The sequence below is a fragment of the Vulpes vulpes genome, chromosome 8 (genome assembly GCF_048418805.1).
Source record: "Vulpes vulpes isolate BD-2025 chromosome 8, VulVul3, whole genome shotgun sequence".
Classification (NCBI taxonomy): Eukaryota; Metazoa; Chordata; class Mammalia; order Carnivora; family Canidae; genus Vulpes; species Vulpes vulpes.
The window spans coordinates 2,095,946-2,112,343 of NC_132787.1; the positions used below are offsets into that span (position 1 = coordinate 2,095,946).

General features: G+C 57.2%; 1 protein-coding gene across 2 annotated transcripts; it reads left to right on the forward strand.

Annotated features, from left to right (window-relative positions):
• Positions 1-324: 324 nt before the first annotated feature.
• On the forward strand, positions 325-16,303 carry SPRYD3 (SPRY domain containing 3). Of its 2 annotated transcripts, XM_072765212.1 has the most exons (11): positions 325-464; positions 2,972-3,118; positions 4,548-4,623; positions 5,139-5,263; positions 5,580-5,715; positions 6,588-6,773; positions 12,994-13,143; positions 13,523-13,580; positions 14,230-14,349; positions 14,436-14,608; positions 14,934-16,303. In XM_072765212.1, exons 1-11 carry the CDS (start codon positions 442-444, stop codon positions 15,066-15,068), a joined length of 1,329 nt encoding a protein of 442 aa, XP_072621313.1. In that variant the 5' UTR covers positions 325-441; the 3' UTR covers positions 15,069-16,303. The 2 variants fall into 2 exon arrangements, with proteins under 2 accessions (XP_072621313.1, XP_072621314.1); XM_072765213.1 differs by lacking the exon at positions 12,994-13,143 and having other exon boundaries at positions 360-464.
• Positions 16,304-16,398: the final 95 nt, after the last annotated feature.

Sequence of the window (16,398 nt, forward strand, 5' to 3'; positions counted from 1 at the left end):
CACGGGGCCGTGTGCAGCGCGGGCAGCACGTGCTCCGCGGGCCGGGGCGGGGGGGGGGGGGCGGCCTCGGGGTCCTCGCGGGCGGGGCAGGCCGCCCGGCGGGGCTGGGTGGTCGGGACCTCCCCGGGGCTGCCCTCCAGCGCCGCGCCGCAGCCGCCCGTGACCGCCCAGCGCGCCGTCCCGCCGCCACGTCGCCGCCGCCCACCCTCCGCACCCGGCCTCGCCGGCCCCTGCCCCGCGCTGGCGCCCGGCTCCGCGGGCCGCGCCCGACCCCGCCCGCGGCCTCCGATTGGCTGCTGCGGGTGCCGGTCGCCCTGCGCCGCTGCGGATTGGCCGGCCCGGTGGGGGGGCGGGCCTCGGGGCGCGTAGGAAGGGCGGGGACCCGGATGTGTGTGGTGGCGGCGGCCGAGCAGCTAGTGTGCGGCGCTCAGAGGCCTATGGATGAGGAGGACGCGGCGGCCCCGGTAGGCGGGGATCGGGGGCGGGGTCCCGGAGGCCTCGGGTGTCCCCCGAGCCGGGGGCGGGGGCGCGGGGGGGCCGGGGCGGGGCGTGCGCCGCGGTCGCGGGGCTTCCCGCCTCAGGACCCTCGCCGGCCGGGCGCCGGGCCCGGGACGCCGCGCGGACGCCCTGACGAGCCGGACGCCGGCCCCGGGTCTCGGTGTCCCCGGGGCCTGAGGCGGGAGGCGGGGCGCGGGGCGGCTCGGGGCGGCCGGACGCGGCTGTGGGGCGCCGCTGGCGGCCCCCGGAGCCCACCCCTCCGGGCCGCGTGGTGGCGGCTGACGGGCGCTGTGGGGCGCGGCACCGGCAGCCCAGGGCTTGGGCGACAGGAAGAGGACGCCCGTTTTCCTCACTTTTGGCTTCCGGGAAAAATCCGTTCATTCATTCATTCATTCATTCATTCACTTACTCATTCATTCGTTCCTCCCGTTTTCCTCACTTTCGGCTTCCGGGAAAAATCCGTTCATTCATTCATTCACTCACTCATTCGTTCCTCCCGTTTTCCTCACTTTTGGCTTCCAGGAAAAATCCGTTCATTCATTCATTCAGTCACTCACTCACTGACTCACTCATTCGTTCCTCCCGTTTTCCTCACTTTCGGCTTCCAGGAAAAATCCATTCATTCATTCACTCACTCACTCATTCGTTCCTCCCGTTTTCCTCACTTTTGGCTTCCGGGAAAAATCCATTCATTCATTCATTCATTCACTCACTCACTCATTCGTTCCTCCCGTTTTCCTCACTTTTGGCTTCCAGGAAAAATCCATTCATTCATTCATTCATTCAGTCACTCACTCACTGACTCATTCATTCCTCCCGTTTTCCTCACTTTCGGCTTCCAGGAAAAATCCATTCATTCACTCACTCACTCACTCACTCATTCGTTCCTCCCGTTTTCCTCACTTTCGGCTTCCAGGAAAAATCCGTTCATTCATTCATTCACTCACTCACTCACTCATTCGTTCCTCCCGTTTTCCTCACTTTTGGCTTCCAGGAAAATTTCATTCATTCATTCACTCACTCACTCACTCATTCACTCACTCATTCATTCGTACCTCCCATTTTTGCTCACTTTTGGCTTCCAGGAAAAAAAAAATCATTCATTCAGGGAACCCTGGGTGGCCCAGCGGTTTGGCGCCTGCCTTTGGCCCAGGGCACAATCCTGGAGACCCGGGATTGAATCCCACGTCGGGCTCCCGGTGCATGGAGCCTGCTTCTCCCTCTGCCTATGTCTCTGACTCTCTCTCTCTCTCTCTGTGTGACTATCATGAATAAATAAAAATTAAAAAAAATTTAAAAAAATCATTTATTCATTCATTCATAAAATCCATCCATCCATGCATCCATGCATCCATCAGCTTCACCGGTGGCTTCAACTCCCCTGGTCCTCTTCCACCGCCCTCCTCTCTGCCTTCATTGCTCCCATCCCCGTGGATGCCGTGGCTTCATGGAGCTGCTGCAGCAACCGCCTGCCGAATTGGTTGCCCCTTGGGGTCTTGCTTCTCTTATGATCAGTTCGGAACCAGCCGCCTGAATGGCCTGAACGACCTGATGAACCTTGAAATTCTTTTATTTTTATTTATTTTAATTTTTTATTTTTTGAACCTTGAAATCCTATCATTTCCTTGCTTAAAGCCCTCCGGAGGTTGCCCAGCCCACTTGGGATAAGATCCAGATTCCTTAGCGTGGCCCATGGGGCCTCCTAGAGCCTCCTGCTGGCCCCCGCCTTCTTCCCGTCCTCTTCTTGGATATTCCCTACGGACTAGCCACCTTGGCCTGTCTGTTCCTCTGCCATGCCTGCCCCCTTCCACCCCAGGACCCAACTGCTGGCCGTCCCCTCTGCCTGAAATACTGTTTCTTGGGCCTCTTCTCATCTCAACTCAGATGTCAGCTTAGAGAGGTTTCCTCTGTCCACTGTATCCAAAGTCGTTTTTAGAGTTTGACTCATTATTCTGCGTGACACCACGCGGCTGTGTCCTCCAGTGTCCGGCGCTGTTGGGTCCACATCTTACCTGTCGTGTCTCCCTGACCAGACTGGAAGTGCTGAGCACGGGTTCCACCCATCTTTTTTTTTTTTTTTTTAAGATTTTATTTATTTATTCATGAGAGACACAGAGCGAGAGAGAGAGGCAGAGACACAGGCAGAGGAAGAAGCAGGCTCCATGCAGGGAGCCTGATGTGGGACTTGATCCCGGGTCTCCAGGATCAGGCCCAGGGCCGAAGGTGGCGCTAAACCACTGGGCCACCCGGGCTGCCTGGATTCCACCCATCTTGTTCACAGCCATACCCCTTGCACCAGGAACAGGGCACGTAGTAGGAGCTCAGTAAACGTTCGCTGAGTGGAAGAATGAGGATGGGGATCATGGGCTGGCTTCGCATCCATCCGGTGCCCTCTCTGCATTCTGGGTCAAACAGGCTGAGGTGCTTTGCTCGGGGCCCCACTTCCTTCTCAGTCCCCTTCTTTCCGTGACAGGTTTGTTCTCATGAACAAGATGGATGACCTCAACCTGCACTACCGGTTTCTGAACTGGCGCCGGAGGATCCGGGAGATTCGAGAGGTCCGGGCTTTCCGATACCAGGAGAGGTTCAAGCACATTCTTGTAGATGGAGACACTTTGAGGTGAGTTTAGGGGAGTGCTTCCACATTTTCCTTGCTTTGTCAGATCTTATTATTTTGAGGTTTTATTTATTTATTCACGAGAGACACAGAGAGAGGCAGAGACACAGGAGGGACAAGCAGGCTCCATGCAGGGAGCCTGACGTGGGACTCGGTCCCGGGACCCCAGGATCACGCCCTGGGCCGAAGGCAGATGCTAAACCGCTGAGCCACCGGGGATCCTCATTTTTGCCAGGTCTTAGAGATGCAGAGGGCTTTTTCTGAAGCAGAAGACTGTCTGCACTGTACCGGGAGGGCCTTTGACCCTGGAGGCCTTTCTGAGTGGGGCAGTGTGTGCGGCTACACCCCATGCCCCCTTCTGCCTGTTTCTCTGGGTCACTTGTTCTGGTCTGTGTTGCAAGCACTCACGTCAGAGGTAGGAAGCCGCTGGCGTCTCGAGTTGCCCAAGTGCCTTGTGGGGAAGAGAGGACTCCAGGGGCGTGTGGGGTGTCTGTGTCTCCTCAGCCTGCGTGTCGGGTTGGGTCCGATGGAGAGTGGCCGTGGATTCAGAGGCAGTGGATTTCCTGTTTTGGGAAGGATGGTTCTGTAGTACATCCTGCCCACCACCCTCCAGCCCTGTGCTGTGTGTGTGTGTGTGTGTGTGTGTGTGTGTGTGTGTGTTTTCTCTCTTTTTTTTTAAGATTTTATTTATTCATGAGAGACACACACACACAGAGAGAGAGAGAGAGAGAGAGGGAGAGGCAGAGACACAGGCAGAGGGAGAAGCAGGCTGCATGCAGGGAGCCCGATGTGGGACTCGATCCTGGGTCTCCAGGATCACACCCTGGGCCTAAGGCAGCGCTAAACCTCTGAGCCACCCAGGGATCCCCTGTTTTCTCTTTCTTTTCTGGCTTGACCCCTTCCCTGACTCCTCTTGAGCCTGATTCTCTCTCAAAGTTGTCCCTGAACCGGGGAAGAAGTAGTGCTTTTTAGCCCGGAGACAAGAAAGCTGAGGCGTGGGGACCGAATAGCCATCTTCCAGTCTACGAAGGGCTTTGGTACAGAGGATAAAGACTAGCGGCTCTTCAGCTCCACTGAAGACAGAGCCAGAGGGAAAGGGCCGAAGTTGCAGCATGAGGGATTGAGGTTAGACAGGGTTGTAACACCCCCCATTAGGCAACTAAGCGAGGCTCTGCTTAGTTCTCTTCCCCCTGGAAATGAAGGAGCTGGGCTTGTGTTGGTCTGGCGTGGGTTGGCCCTGGCTGGAGGCAGCAGGAGGGGTAGGTGACCTCAAGTATCTTGTTCTGGTGTCTGTGCAGATGTCCTGAAGTGTGACCTGATGGATTCTCCTCTGTGTTGGCCCTTGTGGGGTTGGGGGGGTGGGGATCTGAGGCCCTCCCCCCAACTCCTGGGCTAGGCTGCTAATGGAACTCCGCCCTCATTCCTCCATCAGTTACCATGGAAACTCCGGGGAAGTTGGCTGCTATGTGGCTTCTCGACCTCTGACCAAGGACAGCAATTATTTTGAGGTGATCAAGGCAGTGGGTGGGCAGAGCAGGGGGTGAGCATGTTAAGCTCCAGGGAGCTCTTTTATTAGATTCTTGATCTGATCCTTTTAATTTTCCCTCTGGGCTGTCTTTTTAGCTGAGAAAAGGGCAGAGGATAGCATGGCGTCTCAGATGAGAGATAGGTGCCCTAGTCCTGTCACCCTGGTCCTTCTGCTCTCCTGCCCCTCAGCTAGGTAGTAGCTTTGACCCGTGTCTCAGGCTCTGACCCATGTCCTTTCCCACCTGCTAACCCAAGCCCAGCCTCTGCTCCATGTCCTATCTTTTCCCATGATTTGGAAATGATTTTCTGAGTAATCATGATAAAGTAGGGCCCTAGTCTCCCCAGTTCAGAGTGCCCTGTCTTTTCTCCAATCCGCATGTCTTTCGTCTCTTTGAGCCTCTTTGAGTCTTTGATGTCTGCTCCCCTTCCCCAGCACCCCCAGCAATTCATCGCATTTCTGGTACCTGCTAACTGTGCCCTGCTCTCCTTCCTCCAGGTGTCGATTGTGGACAGCGGGGTCCGGGGCACCATTGCTGTGGGGCTGGTCCCTCAGTACTACAGCTTGGATCACCAGCCTGGCTGGTTGCCTGACTCCGTAGCCTACCATGCTGATGATGGCAAGTGAGTTGCCTCTTGTGGAACCTGACCCCTTTCCTATGGATTTGGGAACCTTAGATACCAAGTACTGCCCTGGATTGCTTCTGCCATTCCGTCACCTATCTTGGCATGTTTTCGTGGACTTTTCTGATCAGGATGGGAAGGTGGCCTAATAGCTAGGCTTGGAGGTTCTCGGACTTAGAGGGGCGGGTGGAGCTCACGTGTGGACACAAGTAGATGCAGAGTGACTGGGAGCAGCAAGGTAGGCCCCAGGGCTTTGTGCCGTGGAGAAGTTGGGAGGCCAGGCTTAGGTCCTGTGTCTGTGTTGCTCTGTCCACAGGCTGTACAACGGCCGAGCCAAAGGCCGCCAGTTTGGGTCAAAGTGCAACTCTGGGGACCGGATTGGTTGTGGCATTGAGCCTGTGTCCTTTGATGTGCAGACTGCTCAGATCTTCTTCACCAAAAATGGGAAGCGGGTGAGTGGGACATTCTGGGTGGGATTTGAGGGGCTTGAAGCCATTCGAAGAATTGTGGGTGTGCAAATGATCTACTGGCTGGGGCTTGCCCAGGGACCCCGAGGCTGAATTCCCATCTCCTTCAGGCCATCTTGAGCTTCTCCTGAAGTCTGCATATAGGAGAAGACACCACCCCTGCCCAGGGATGCCGGGACATTAGTCTGGAGGATAGATGCAGAGGGGTAGGTTTGTGCAGTGGAGGGTGAGCAGAGATTGTTGGGGAAAGGATCAGGTGATTTAGGGGAAGGTTTTGAGCAGAAAGAGAGGGAGAAGTTACAGCCTGGATGCATAAGCTAGAGGCCCTCTTCGGAGCTTTGACTGGAAGATGTGAGGATATGCCCCTCTGTGCGTTCTTTTGTTTCACTTGTTCTTTCCTTCCTGCTTCAGAGAGAGGCTAGTAGTGGTGAAGAGATGGGTAAGAGCAAGTAGGAGAGAGAGAGAGAGAGAGAGAGAGAGCCCCCTAGCTCTTTACTTCTCCTACCCAGCTCCCTCTCCCACCCTGGGAGGATCGCTGTCCCAGGCCTTGGCCACGAGGTTGTCCCTCCATAGGATCCATGCCTCCTCACTTACCTGCTCCAGAACACACTCACATGTACCGAAACCATTTGGCAGCAAGTCAAGAGACTTGCATTTGCCATCTAGCTCTGTGGATACCTTGCTTGGCCAGGAGTCCTTAGCAACTTTTCCAACTTTTCTGTACTTTTGTTTTTCTGTCTGCGTCTGTGATAATTATTTGTTGCATCATCTCGAAAGTACCCTGGAGAGAATCAGGTGAGCTATGGAAAAGGGAGCCTGGCGGCAGCTCTCTCCTTCCCTTCCTCCCTCCACTCCAGGTGGGCTCCACCATCATGCCCATGTCCCCAGATGGACTGTTCCCAGCGGTGGGCATGCACTCTCTGGGTGAGGAGGTGCGGCTGCACCTCAATGCTGAGCTGGGCCGCGAGGATGACAGCGTCATGATGGTGGACAGTTACGAGGACGAGTGGGGCCGGCTGCATGATGTCAGAGTCTGCGGAACTGTAAGTGAGAAGCATGGGATGCGGTGGTCACTGCCAGGGAGGGCTGGGCCGCACCCCCTGGGCCATATAAGCGTGTCTGAATTGCTTAGAATGGGGAGCAAGGTGGTGTTTCTTGCAGGGTCTTGGGAAATGGGCATCAGGGGCCTTGACATGATTCTTAGAATCCAGATCTGTGTTCTCCTTAGTGCTGGTTGTCTGCTTCCCTTCCCTGTCCCTGAGAGCTCAGGTGAGTTGCTTTGCTCTCAGAACAGCAGTAAGTTCTCTTTTGCCTTCTTTGCTTCCTTCTGCATCGGGTACCCTCTGCTGCCCTCTGCACACGTGCCTTTGGAGCTGTCCATTCACTGTGCTGTGGGGCATGTTCTGTTCCAGCCACCAAGTGAGATCCGTTTGGAGTCAGTGTGAATGTCAGTGTCTTCTGTCTCCCCCTACATTTTAATAGACGAGAATAAAGGCAGAGGAAGATTCCATGAGAATCCTTGACTCTCCAAAGTTTGCTTTTTTATACATCTTCCCATCGTACCTGCTTTGGTCTCTCCCTGGATTTGAAACTTTCCTGGGGGAGCAAACGGACCTCGGGAGAGGGAAATTCTTCACATCTACCCTCTATGCCTCGTCCTGGGTTGGGTGTGAGTGGATGCTGAGTCAGGGTGCTGGCCCTGACCTCTGGTGGGCTGCTCGGACCTCCCACTTGGAATTGTCCCTGTGCTGCCCTCCTGCTCCGGCTCAACCTTTTTCTCCACCCTCTGGCCTTCTCACCCCAACCCAGGCTGTTTTCAACTCAGTCTTTGATAGCAAAACAGAAACAGTGGGGGGTGGGAGTAGATTATGAGCCAGGCTCCCCCCATTCTGGAGTTTGAGGTGAGTCAGACTTAGGGAAGATGGACCATGTGCCCTCCTGCTGCTTCTGACACTCTGCACCCCCTCTGGCACTGGAGTTTGAGGACGGGATGGCTGTAAGCCGGGGGCTTCATATGCCCACTCCCTGACCCTCATCTCTCTCCTTTCTTTTCCCCCTTTCACCATCATTTGACAACATCTACAGAGTTGAATTTGGGACTGAGCCAGGGCGGTGTTCCAGCTCTCATCCCTGACCTCTCCTCAAGAGTGTTTTCCTGGCATCCTTTCCCTGCCTGGACCTGTCCCCACTCTGCCCCCAGCTCCTCCCAGGCAATCTTTTCTAATTGATGTAGGATCCTGTAGACGTTTAAAAATAGCTTTCCTTCCTCTCTACCCTCCCCCAATGCCCTTAGGTCACACATTGGAGAATTTTTTTCTTTCTTAGACATAAGCTGCGACGTTTGGCTCTTCTCTTAGACCCTCACCCCAGCTTGGGACAGTTGGCAGGGTGGGCACACTGTTCCCTGAGCGCCTGGTCCTCTGGGGAAGAGACTGGGCATGAGCCTCTTGAGACTTGTATGCCTGTTGTCTCCTCTTGCCAACTACCCCATCTTCCAAATGAGAGTGACTTACCCAGTTTCCTCCATCCCCACTTGTCTCTTGCCCTGCGCCCTCTTGTCCCTTCTGACCATCCACTGTGTTTCTGATCCAGCCACCAGAGTTGTGTTTCCTGGAGGAGCCTGGGAGAGGTCATTTGGGCCATGCGTGTGCCTCTCCCATTTCTAAAGATGTCTAGCTCAGCTGTTTCTTCTCTTTGCTCTTCCTGTTTTCCTGTCCGCTCTGTGGGGAGCCTTTCCCTGGGGCCTCAGACCTCTGTTGTTGGTTGGAGCCTGTTTCTACTGTCTTGGGTGACGTTTCCAGTAGAATGTCCTTCAGAACATTAATGGTTTGGGAGAAACTCTGATGTCATCTAGTCCAGGTCTTCCCAGCATGGAGCTGGAGACCGTTACTTGACGTGCAAGATGTTTAGCATCCCTGGCGCCCAGACCCAGGATGACTTAGAGCAACCTCTCATAGTCACTGTGACAGCCCTTTTGTTCCCAGATCTCTTCTGGTGCAGCCGATGAAAAAACAGCCCCAAACAGAAGTGAAAAGACTTGTTCAAACGTCAAACAGTGAATTAGCAGCAAAACCAAGCCTGGATATTCATTCTTTGATCCTTTGCCCCTGCCCTGTCCACTCACTACCAGATACATGCTGTGTCCTTCTTCCCAGCTCCCCTTCTGTAGCCTGTCATCTCTCCTCCTGGCCCTTCTTATAAGATGGATCTGGAGTTCCCAGGATTAAGTTCCTACTTTCCCTGTGAGTCTCCTGACCGGTTCCCTTAGCCACAGCCCTTCTAGGTGAGTTTATTGGGCTGCCATGGGACCCTTTGCCTCCTGGGCCTCTCTCTCAGTTTGGAATCTCAGTTATCTTCTCCCTTCCTTTCTCACTGGTTCTTCCCACAAAGAAGAGCAAGTTCCTGACCCCCATTTTTTTGGTTCTGACATTAAATTATGAACAATTTCTTATGTACAGAAAAGTTGAAGAAATGATACAGTGAGCATCCATCATCTACCCACTACCTAGCTTCAATTGTTGTTTTTATACAGACAGACCTGGCTCTTTCTTTCTTTCTTTTTTTTTTTTTTTATAAAGTGTTTTTTTTTTTTTTTTAATTTTATTTATTTATGATAGTCACAGAGAGAGAGAGAGAGAGAGAGGCAGAGACACAGGCAGAGGGAGAAGCAGGCTCCATGCACCGGGAGCCCGATGTGGGATTCGATCCCGGGTCTCCAGGATCGCGCCCTGGGCCAAAGGCAGGCGCCAAACCGCTGCGCCACCCAGGGATCCCAACCTGGCTCTTTCTTGAATGGAAGTCTTGCCCCTATGTCCTATGGCCTCAGTTTCCCCTCCTAGAGTCCCCCCACCTTTGCAGAGCTATGAGGGTGTTGAAGAATTGCTGCTGTGTTTGCTTAGGGATGGGGGTGTTGCTCCTCACCTCATCCCTGCCCCCAGGCCTTGCAAAGTGAGGTCATGTGTGGAGGGTGGGGGGCAGGAGGTAAAGCTGGGGGATTAAACTCATTCTGTCTTTGTTTCATGCACATAGCTCCTCTGACAACTCCTTAGTGACGGGGCAACAGCTTTGGTACACAAAGAGGGGTGATTGAGGCCCCACCCTCCAGGGGTCCTCCCGGACCCAACCCAGGAGGAGACCGTGTTGGGGCCTGAACTGGCTGGTGGGGAGCACGTTCTGGGTTCCTGCTTCAGCTGCTTCTAGGCCTCAGGGCACTGAGCCTTGCTCCTGTCAAGAGGGATTAGGGTCTCTGCTGGCAAGAGGAGGAGGGCGGGTACCAGCGGGAGAGAGGAGGCTGGGGTGGTGCTGTTGGTACCAGGTGGGGGTTGGAGTGCAGGAGGCTCTTTGCACTTGCCTCTGCAGCCTCAGCTCTGTGCCCTCCAGTCCACCTGTCTGGCCTTCCAAGGCTTTGTGGGTGTGGGGAGGGAGGCGCAGGAGTCGGGGGGCTTGAGAGCCCCAAGGAAAGGGCGCCCCTCCCCCCACCAAGCGTGTAGGGGACCCATCTGCTGGGCATTGTTGGCTGGGCATTGTTTGCGGAGAAGCACTAAGAGGGGACTGCTGCTGGGAGGGGATAGAGTAATCTGGGGCGTGCTCCTCTCTTAGGGGGAAAGGTGACGGTTCTGGGAGCCTCAGAGGCCATTGTAGTTGGAGGTAAGGGCTGAGATGGAGGGCTGTTTCCTTCTGCAATTGGCACGTCTGGTCTTTTGTAGCTTTGGGGTGACTGTTAAGCGTTTAAGCATTGGCGAGCTGGTGTGTTCCGGTCTAGACCCCACTTCCTGATTAGGGAAAGGCAGACACGTAATGACCCCCGGCACTTGCCGCACTTCATTTAGTCTGTTTGGAAATGCGGGTGGTAGTTACCCTCTTTTACTGGTGAAGAAACTGAGGCCTAAAGCAGCCAGTCACTTCCTCAAAGGGGCTCGTAAGTCACAGGAGTTACTGTGTGATTGTCTTTCCAACTGAGGCTTCTGAGGCGCAGATTGAGGGACCAGCGTGGAGATTGCGGCGGCCCCGATCGGGCTGACCTCTGTCCGCTCTCGTCCGCTCTCGGTTGCCAACAGCCCTGTCTGAGGAGGGAGGAGTGAACTGGAGCCAGGCTGTCGGGGAGGCCACAGTGCCCACCTGCCCCTGGAAGTGCTGAGAAAGCTCTGGATGACTCCTCTGAGGACTCGGGGGACATCACTGGGCAGGAGGGGAGAGCAGCTGAGGGAGGAGCAGAATTCGGGCAGCTTCTGCCCTGAGGGGTGGGTGTCCCTCTTGTGCGGAGGGCAGCATTTGCAGGGACCTGGCCTCCCAGCTGGCAGCTGTCTGTCCATCTGTCCATCCGTCTGCCTGTCTGAGCGCTGTGCCGGCTGGGGAGTGGGTTTCAGAGTCCCACCGTTGTCTGCTTCATCCTCCTGACCTTTTAGCTGGAGGAAGCGTCCCCACCCTGTCCACAGACAAGACTGCAGCGGCGGCCCTCCTCAGGGCTGAGGCCGAGGGGATGGTTGGGCGGGTTTTTCCCAAGGATCAGGAGCTGGAGCGGCTGGCTCTTGGCTCTGGGAGTGGAGAACACTGTGTTTCCTACACCGAGGCCAGTTGGATGGAGTGGGTCAAGGGCAGCTGTGGGGTCCCCCACCCAGTTCTGCAATGCTGGCCGGAGAGGGTGGGCTGGGGGCTGCTCTCTCTGGGTGGAGTGTAAGCCAGTGAATGTGCACCAGGCGCCACTCCTCCCGCTTGTGGGGAGACTCAGAGGAGGAACCCAGGCTGAGCTGAGAACACAGGGGGCCGTGAGGGGAATTCCAGCCGCACGGGCCTTCATGAGCACCCTGAAAGTCAGAAGATGGCCTGCCAGGGACCCCGTTCTGCAGAAAGAAAGCAGTGTGAGCCAACGGAGGACACCTGGGCTGGGGCGTAAACATGCAAGGGCCAGCATAACCCGAAACAGAGAGGGTCATGGCTGGAGGAAATTGAAAAAGAGCCTGAGTGTGGATGTAGGAGGTTGCCCACGCAGCTCTGGCTTTTCCCCTGGTTGTCGTTCCCCCCGCCCCCCCCCCCGCCCCGTTCCCACCTCCAGGTCTCTTTTGGAGAGGAGAGGAGGATGGACCTGGGGTGGTGGGGCTCTGGGGAGCCAAGGCTGAGCACGGACCCAGTCCTTCTGGTTCCTCTCTGAAGAAAGCGGTGAGGATGGAGGCCCTGCGTCTGCCGGAGACACACACAGGCTTCCACGCTGGTGCAGGCGAACGTAATTCCTTTCCTATTCAGGCAGGAGTTCTTTGGTGGTGAGGCCAGGGTCCAGAGGCTTGCCAGGGATAAGTGGAGGAGGTCCCCAGGCAGTGTTGTCTTCGGGGCTGGAGGGGCTGGAGGAGCTGGAGGGTAGAGTAAAGTCTTGAGGGGCAGTTTGGCTAATTAAAAAGGGATTAAGGACTCCCAGGTGATGCTAGGGTGGGGCAAGAGGGGATGGGGTTGAGTCAGAACCCCACCGTTACCATGACAACTGATAAATAAATCCTCCCAGCTTGGGGGTTGCCGCCCCATCATGCCCAGGCAGGACCATTGTGGAACCGAAGAGCCCCAAGAGTCCATCAGTCGCCTCCCCTCTGCCCCCGCCCCCCCACTCCCCTGTGCTATGAGAGAGCTGTGGGGGGCTATGAACAGGAAGGCTTGCCTTCGTGTCTTCTCCCGCTGCCGTCCATTAGGTAAAGGAGTAGAGCCGGTGGTTCTGGGTTCCCCCCTCCGGCCCAGCTCTGTCCAAAGCCAAGTAGAACAGCCCTGAGGCATTCTGGTAGTCCCATCCAGGCACGTTGGTTTCTGAGCTCTCCTCTGCTCCTCAGACATCTGGAGCTGCCACCTACCCTCTGTGCCCTCCCTGTCCCCATTAGGCCCCTCCAGGGGTCCTCTCTGCGCCCAGGGCCCCCAGGGAGGCCTTGTCCAGCAGGTGCTCAGGGAGGGGGTGCCGGAGCCTAGAGGCCCCCAGCATGGCCACTGGCGCCTGGCCGCCTGGTTGCTGCGCCGCTGCCCACTTCTCTCCCGAGGCAAGGAGAGCGTCTTCGGCTCAGGTGGCAGGTGGCTGCGGGGCCCGGCCCTCCCGCCCCTGCCGCCACCTTTGCTACCCACACTGCACCCCATTCTCCCATGCCTGCCTAGGACATTGGGGCCCACGATGCGCCTCTAGGATCCTTTCCCTTTTGGCGAGAGGTTTTGTTGGACCCAGGAAGCTGCTCTTGAGTGCCTTGGGACCAGGTTTCTGGGGCAGGTGTCATTCTGCCCTCGGCTCTCCCCCTGCAGCTGCTGGAGTACTTAGGCAAAGGCAAGAGCATCGTTGACGTGGGGCTGGCCCAGGCGCGGCACCCGCTGAGCACCCGTAGCCACTACTTTGAGGTGGAGATCGTGGACCCTGGAGAGAAGTGCTACATCGCATTGGGGCTGGCCCGGAAGGTGGGCACTTGTAGAGCTGTGCTGCTCCGGGGCTGGCAGGATGGGGTCCAGAAGCTCTTGGGAAAGTTGGGGGGAGGTGGGCAGGCTGTGGAGGGAGGGTCTTAACCTGGGACAGAGCCCCCTTCCCCCATGACCTAGGACCCAATGGAAGGTCGGCCTGAAGGTGGGATGGGGCGGCCTGCAGCCCTGGCTGGGAAAGCCAAGCGCCCTCGTCCCCCTCCCCGCTTCCCTGGCTTCTCTAGTGCCCGAGAGGCGTGGGAGGCCACCGGGTTGTGAAGAGCCATCTGTCTGAAAAGATTGAAGGTTCACACGCCCTCTGTCCTGTCCTCTTTCTGCACATGGTACCTACCATAGGTTTTCTTTTTCCTTCTTGGTGCAGGACTATCCCAAGAACAGACACCCTGGCTGGAGCAGAGGCTCTGTGGCTTATCATGCAGGTGAGTGGGGGCTGCCCTAGAGCTGCGGGGTATGTGGAGGCATAGAGACACGCCTGTTCCTGACACCCCCCCACCCCTCCCGCCGATGGTCTCCCCTCCAGCCTCTGGCAGGGGAGATTTTCTCCGGCTGCTGTCTCCTTTCCCTTTCCCAGGCTGGTAGTGCTTTCTCCTGATTTTCCTCGTAGCCTGAAAAGCCAGGGGAGCCGAACAGGGGCGGGGGATCTGGGCCCAAAATGGACATTCCAGGCCTCTGAGTTGGCTCCCTCTGCGCCTTCTTGTAGATCCTGCCTTTTTTTTTTTTTTTTTTTTGGATCGGCTTGATTTCCTTTAGGGCTCTCTTTAGAAAGCAGTTGCCCTGAGCTCCTGGTGCCACCCCATCCCTTCCTCAGCCCTCTCCCTCTCCCTCCAGCTCCCTGAGGGAGTCTGTCCCTCAGCCCCTTGAAGAGAGTGTCTCTTTTTTTAATCTGGGGCCTCTTCCTATTTCTGTTGCCATTTTTGTTTCACCCTGACACCCCTCCACCCCTGGGGGGTGGGCAGAGAGGGAGGCAGGCCGGCATTCTGCTTGAAGCAGGGGCCTCTCTGTGTGCGGGGGCAGAGTGTCAGCCCCTCCTTCGGGTGCGAGTCTCCTCTTCTCCCCTTTCTTCAACAGATGACGGGAAGATCTTCCATGGCAGTGGCGTGGGGGACCCCTTCGGGCCACGCTGTTACAAAGGGGACATCATGGGCTGTGGCATCATGTTCCCCCGGGACTACATTCTGGACAGTGAGGGTGAGTGGGTTGAGGGTGGCCGGCCAGGCGTGTCGGGCTGACGGTGGGGGCAGCACCACAGGGGCTCACGTTTCCCGGCCTCCTAGGTGACAGTGATGACAGCTGTGACACAGTGATCCTGTCCCCCACTGCCCGCGCCGTCCGGAACGTCCGCAATGTCATGTACCTGCACCAGGAGGGAGAAGAGGAAGAGGAGGAAGAGGAAGAGGAAGAAGATGGGGAAGAGATTGAGCAAGAGCATGAGGGCAAGAAGGTGGTGGTGAGTGGGGCGGGTGTGGGATGGGGGTTGGACTAGGGTTCCTGGGTCTGGGGGGCCTGCCCCGCGGGGGATAGGACGGGACCCAGAGCGCGCGGAAGAGGGGAGCCCTGGCAGGGGCTGCTGTTCTGAGGAGTACGCGCCCCTGGGCCGCGGTGGGACCTGGTTTCCAGACGCCCTCTAGTGGCCGCTTCCCGCATCACGCTGAGGCTCCCCTCGGGAGGGCCTGGGAGGGGGGGTGCCCTGGGGTCCCGCCTGTGTGACTGTGGCATCAGCAGAGGAGGCCAGAGCCAGCCTGCTCCACTCCTCGCCTTGCCTCCACCCCCAGGTTTTCTTCACTCGGAACGGCAAGATCATCGGGAAGAAGGATGCTGTTGTACCTTCTGGGGGCTTCTTCCCCACCATCGGGATGCTGAGCTGTGGGGAGAAAGTCAAAGTGGATCTGCATCCCCTAAGTGGCTAGGGGCTTCTCCCCTAGACCTGCCCTGCCTCCTTTCCCTCGCCCTTTGCAGAACCAGGTGCCCAGTTCCTGCCTCCCCCCGGGTTTGCTTACCCAGCAGGCCCCAGGGAGTGCGTAGCCCCTCTGCCTCTCCCGGACAGGTCCCCGCCACGCCCCTCTGTGCCCATGTTTCTGATCTGTGCCATCCTGACCATCAGTCAGTCCTGGGCCTAAGTCCCTGGTTGGAAAGGAACAGGCCCAAAGGATGGTGTTGCTATACTGGTGGGTCCCCCTCGCTTTGGCTGGTGGACTCCCGCACCCGCTTTTCCCCACGGGCTGTGCAAGTGGAGAGGAGTGGGCCCCGTCTCAGCTGCTATTTGGGCATGAGGCTTTGCAGAGGGTGGAGTAGAGACTGCCCACTCCCCTATTTATCACAGTATTTCTCTTTGCATCTTCTCTTTTTTGTTCCTTGTCCTCATCGTGTGGACCAGTTGCTGCTGTCGTCCCCCCTGGCTGGGCTAGGGGGGCTCTCTCGGGCCTTCCCTCTCTTTCCACTGACTGCTGTCCCAGGAATTCTCCTCCGGGGTCTCCGCTCCTTCCCCTGACAGCCCGCTTGCTCCCTCGCCGCCTGCTCAGGTGCCGTAGAGTCCCACAGAGAATCTGGGTCTCCGGCTCCCCGCAGCCGTACACACCTAGGTAGGCGTCCGTGGTGTGTTTAATGGAGTGAGAGGGGCTGCTCGGTGTGGGGGCTGGGCCTTGGCTCCCGTTCCCTCCTGGCCATCCTTGGGCTACCCATGGTGCCCCGTCTTTGGTTCCCTGGGCTGTAGGCGTTGTCCAGAGCAGTCTCCCCTGCCGTGGTGAGGCCGAGCCCCCAGAGCCGTGGTCGTGAGCCCAGAGGGCAGTGTGGCCCCTCTCCCCCGTTCCCCGCCCCACCCAGGCCCCAGCTTGCTGCCTGTGCCAGTTGCCTGTTTTGCCTCAGTGTTTGATTCTAGCACTTACATGTGTCCTCCCCGGCCAAGCCCTCCTGTCTCCTGCCTCCTGACCCCGACTCCCTTCCCATACAGTGACTTCTCCTGGGAGGAAGAGGGGGCGGGAGCTGTTAGCCTTGGTTTGCACAGAGTGGGTGGGCCTTGGGGAAAGGGGGTGAGCTACTGTGTGGCTGGGGTCCCCCCTTCGGCCCTCCGCTACGATGTATGAAATGTATGTACAGCCCAGAGATGTTTATACAGCCAATAAAGACGGAGTTTCTGTATTTATCAGTACAGTCTGGACAGGGGCGTCCTTTCCAGTCTATAGGGCAGGGGCAGGGCTAGAGGTGGGCGCAGCTGAGGCAGCTTGCTCGCCAGAGACCTGG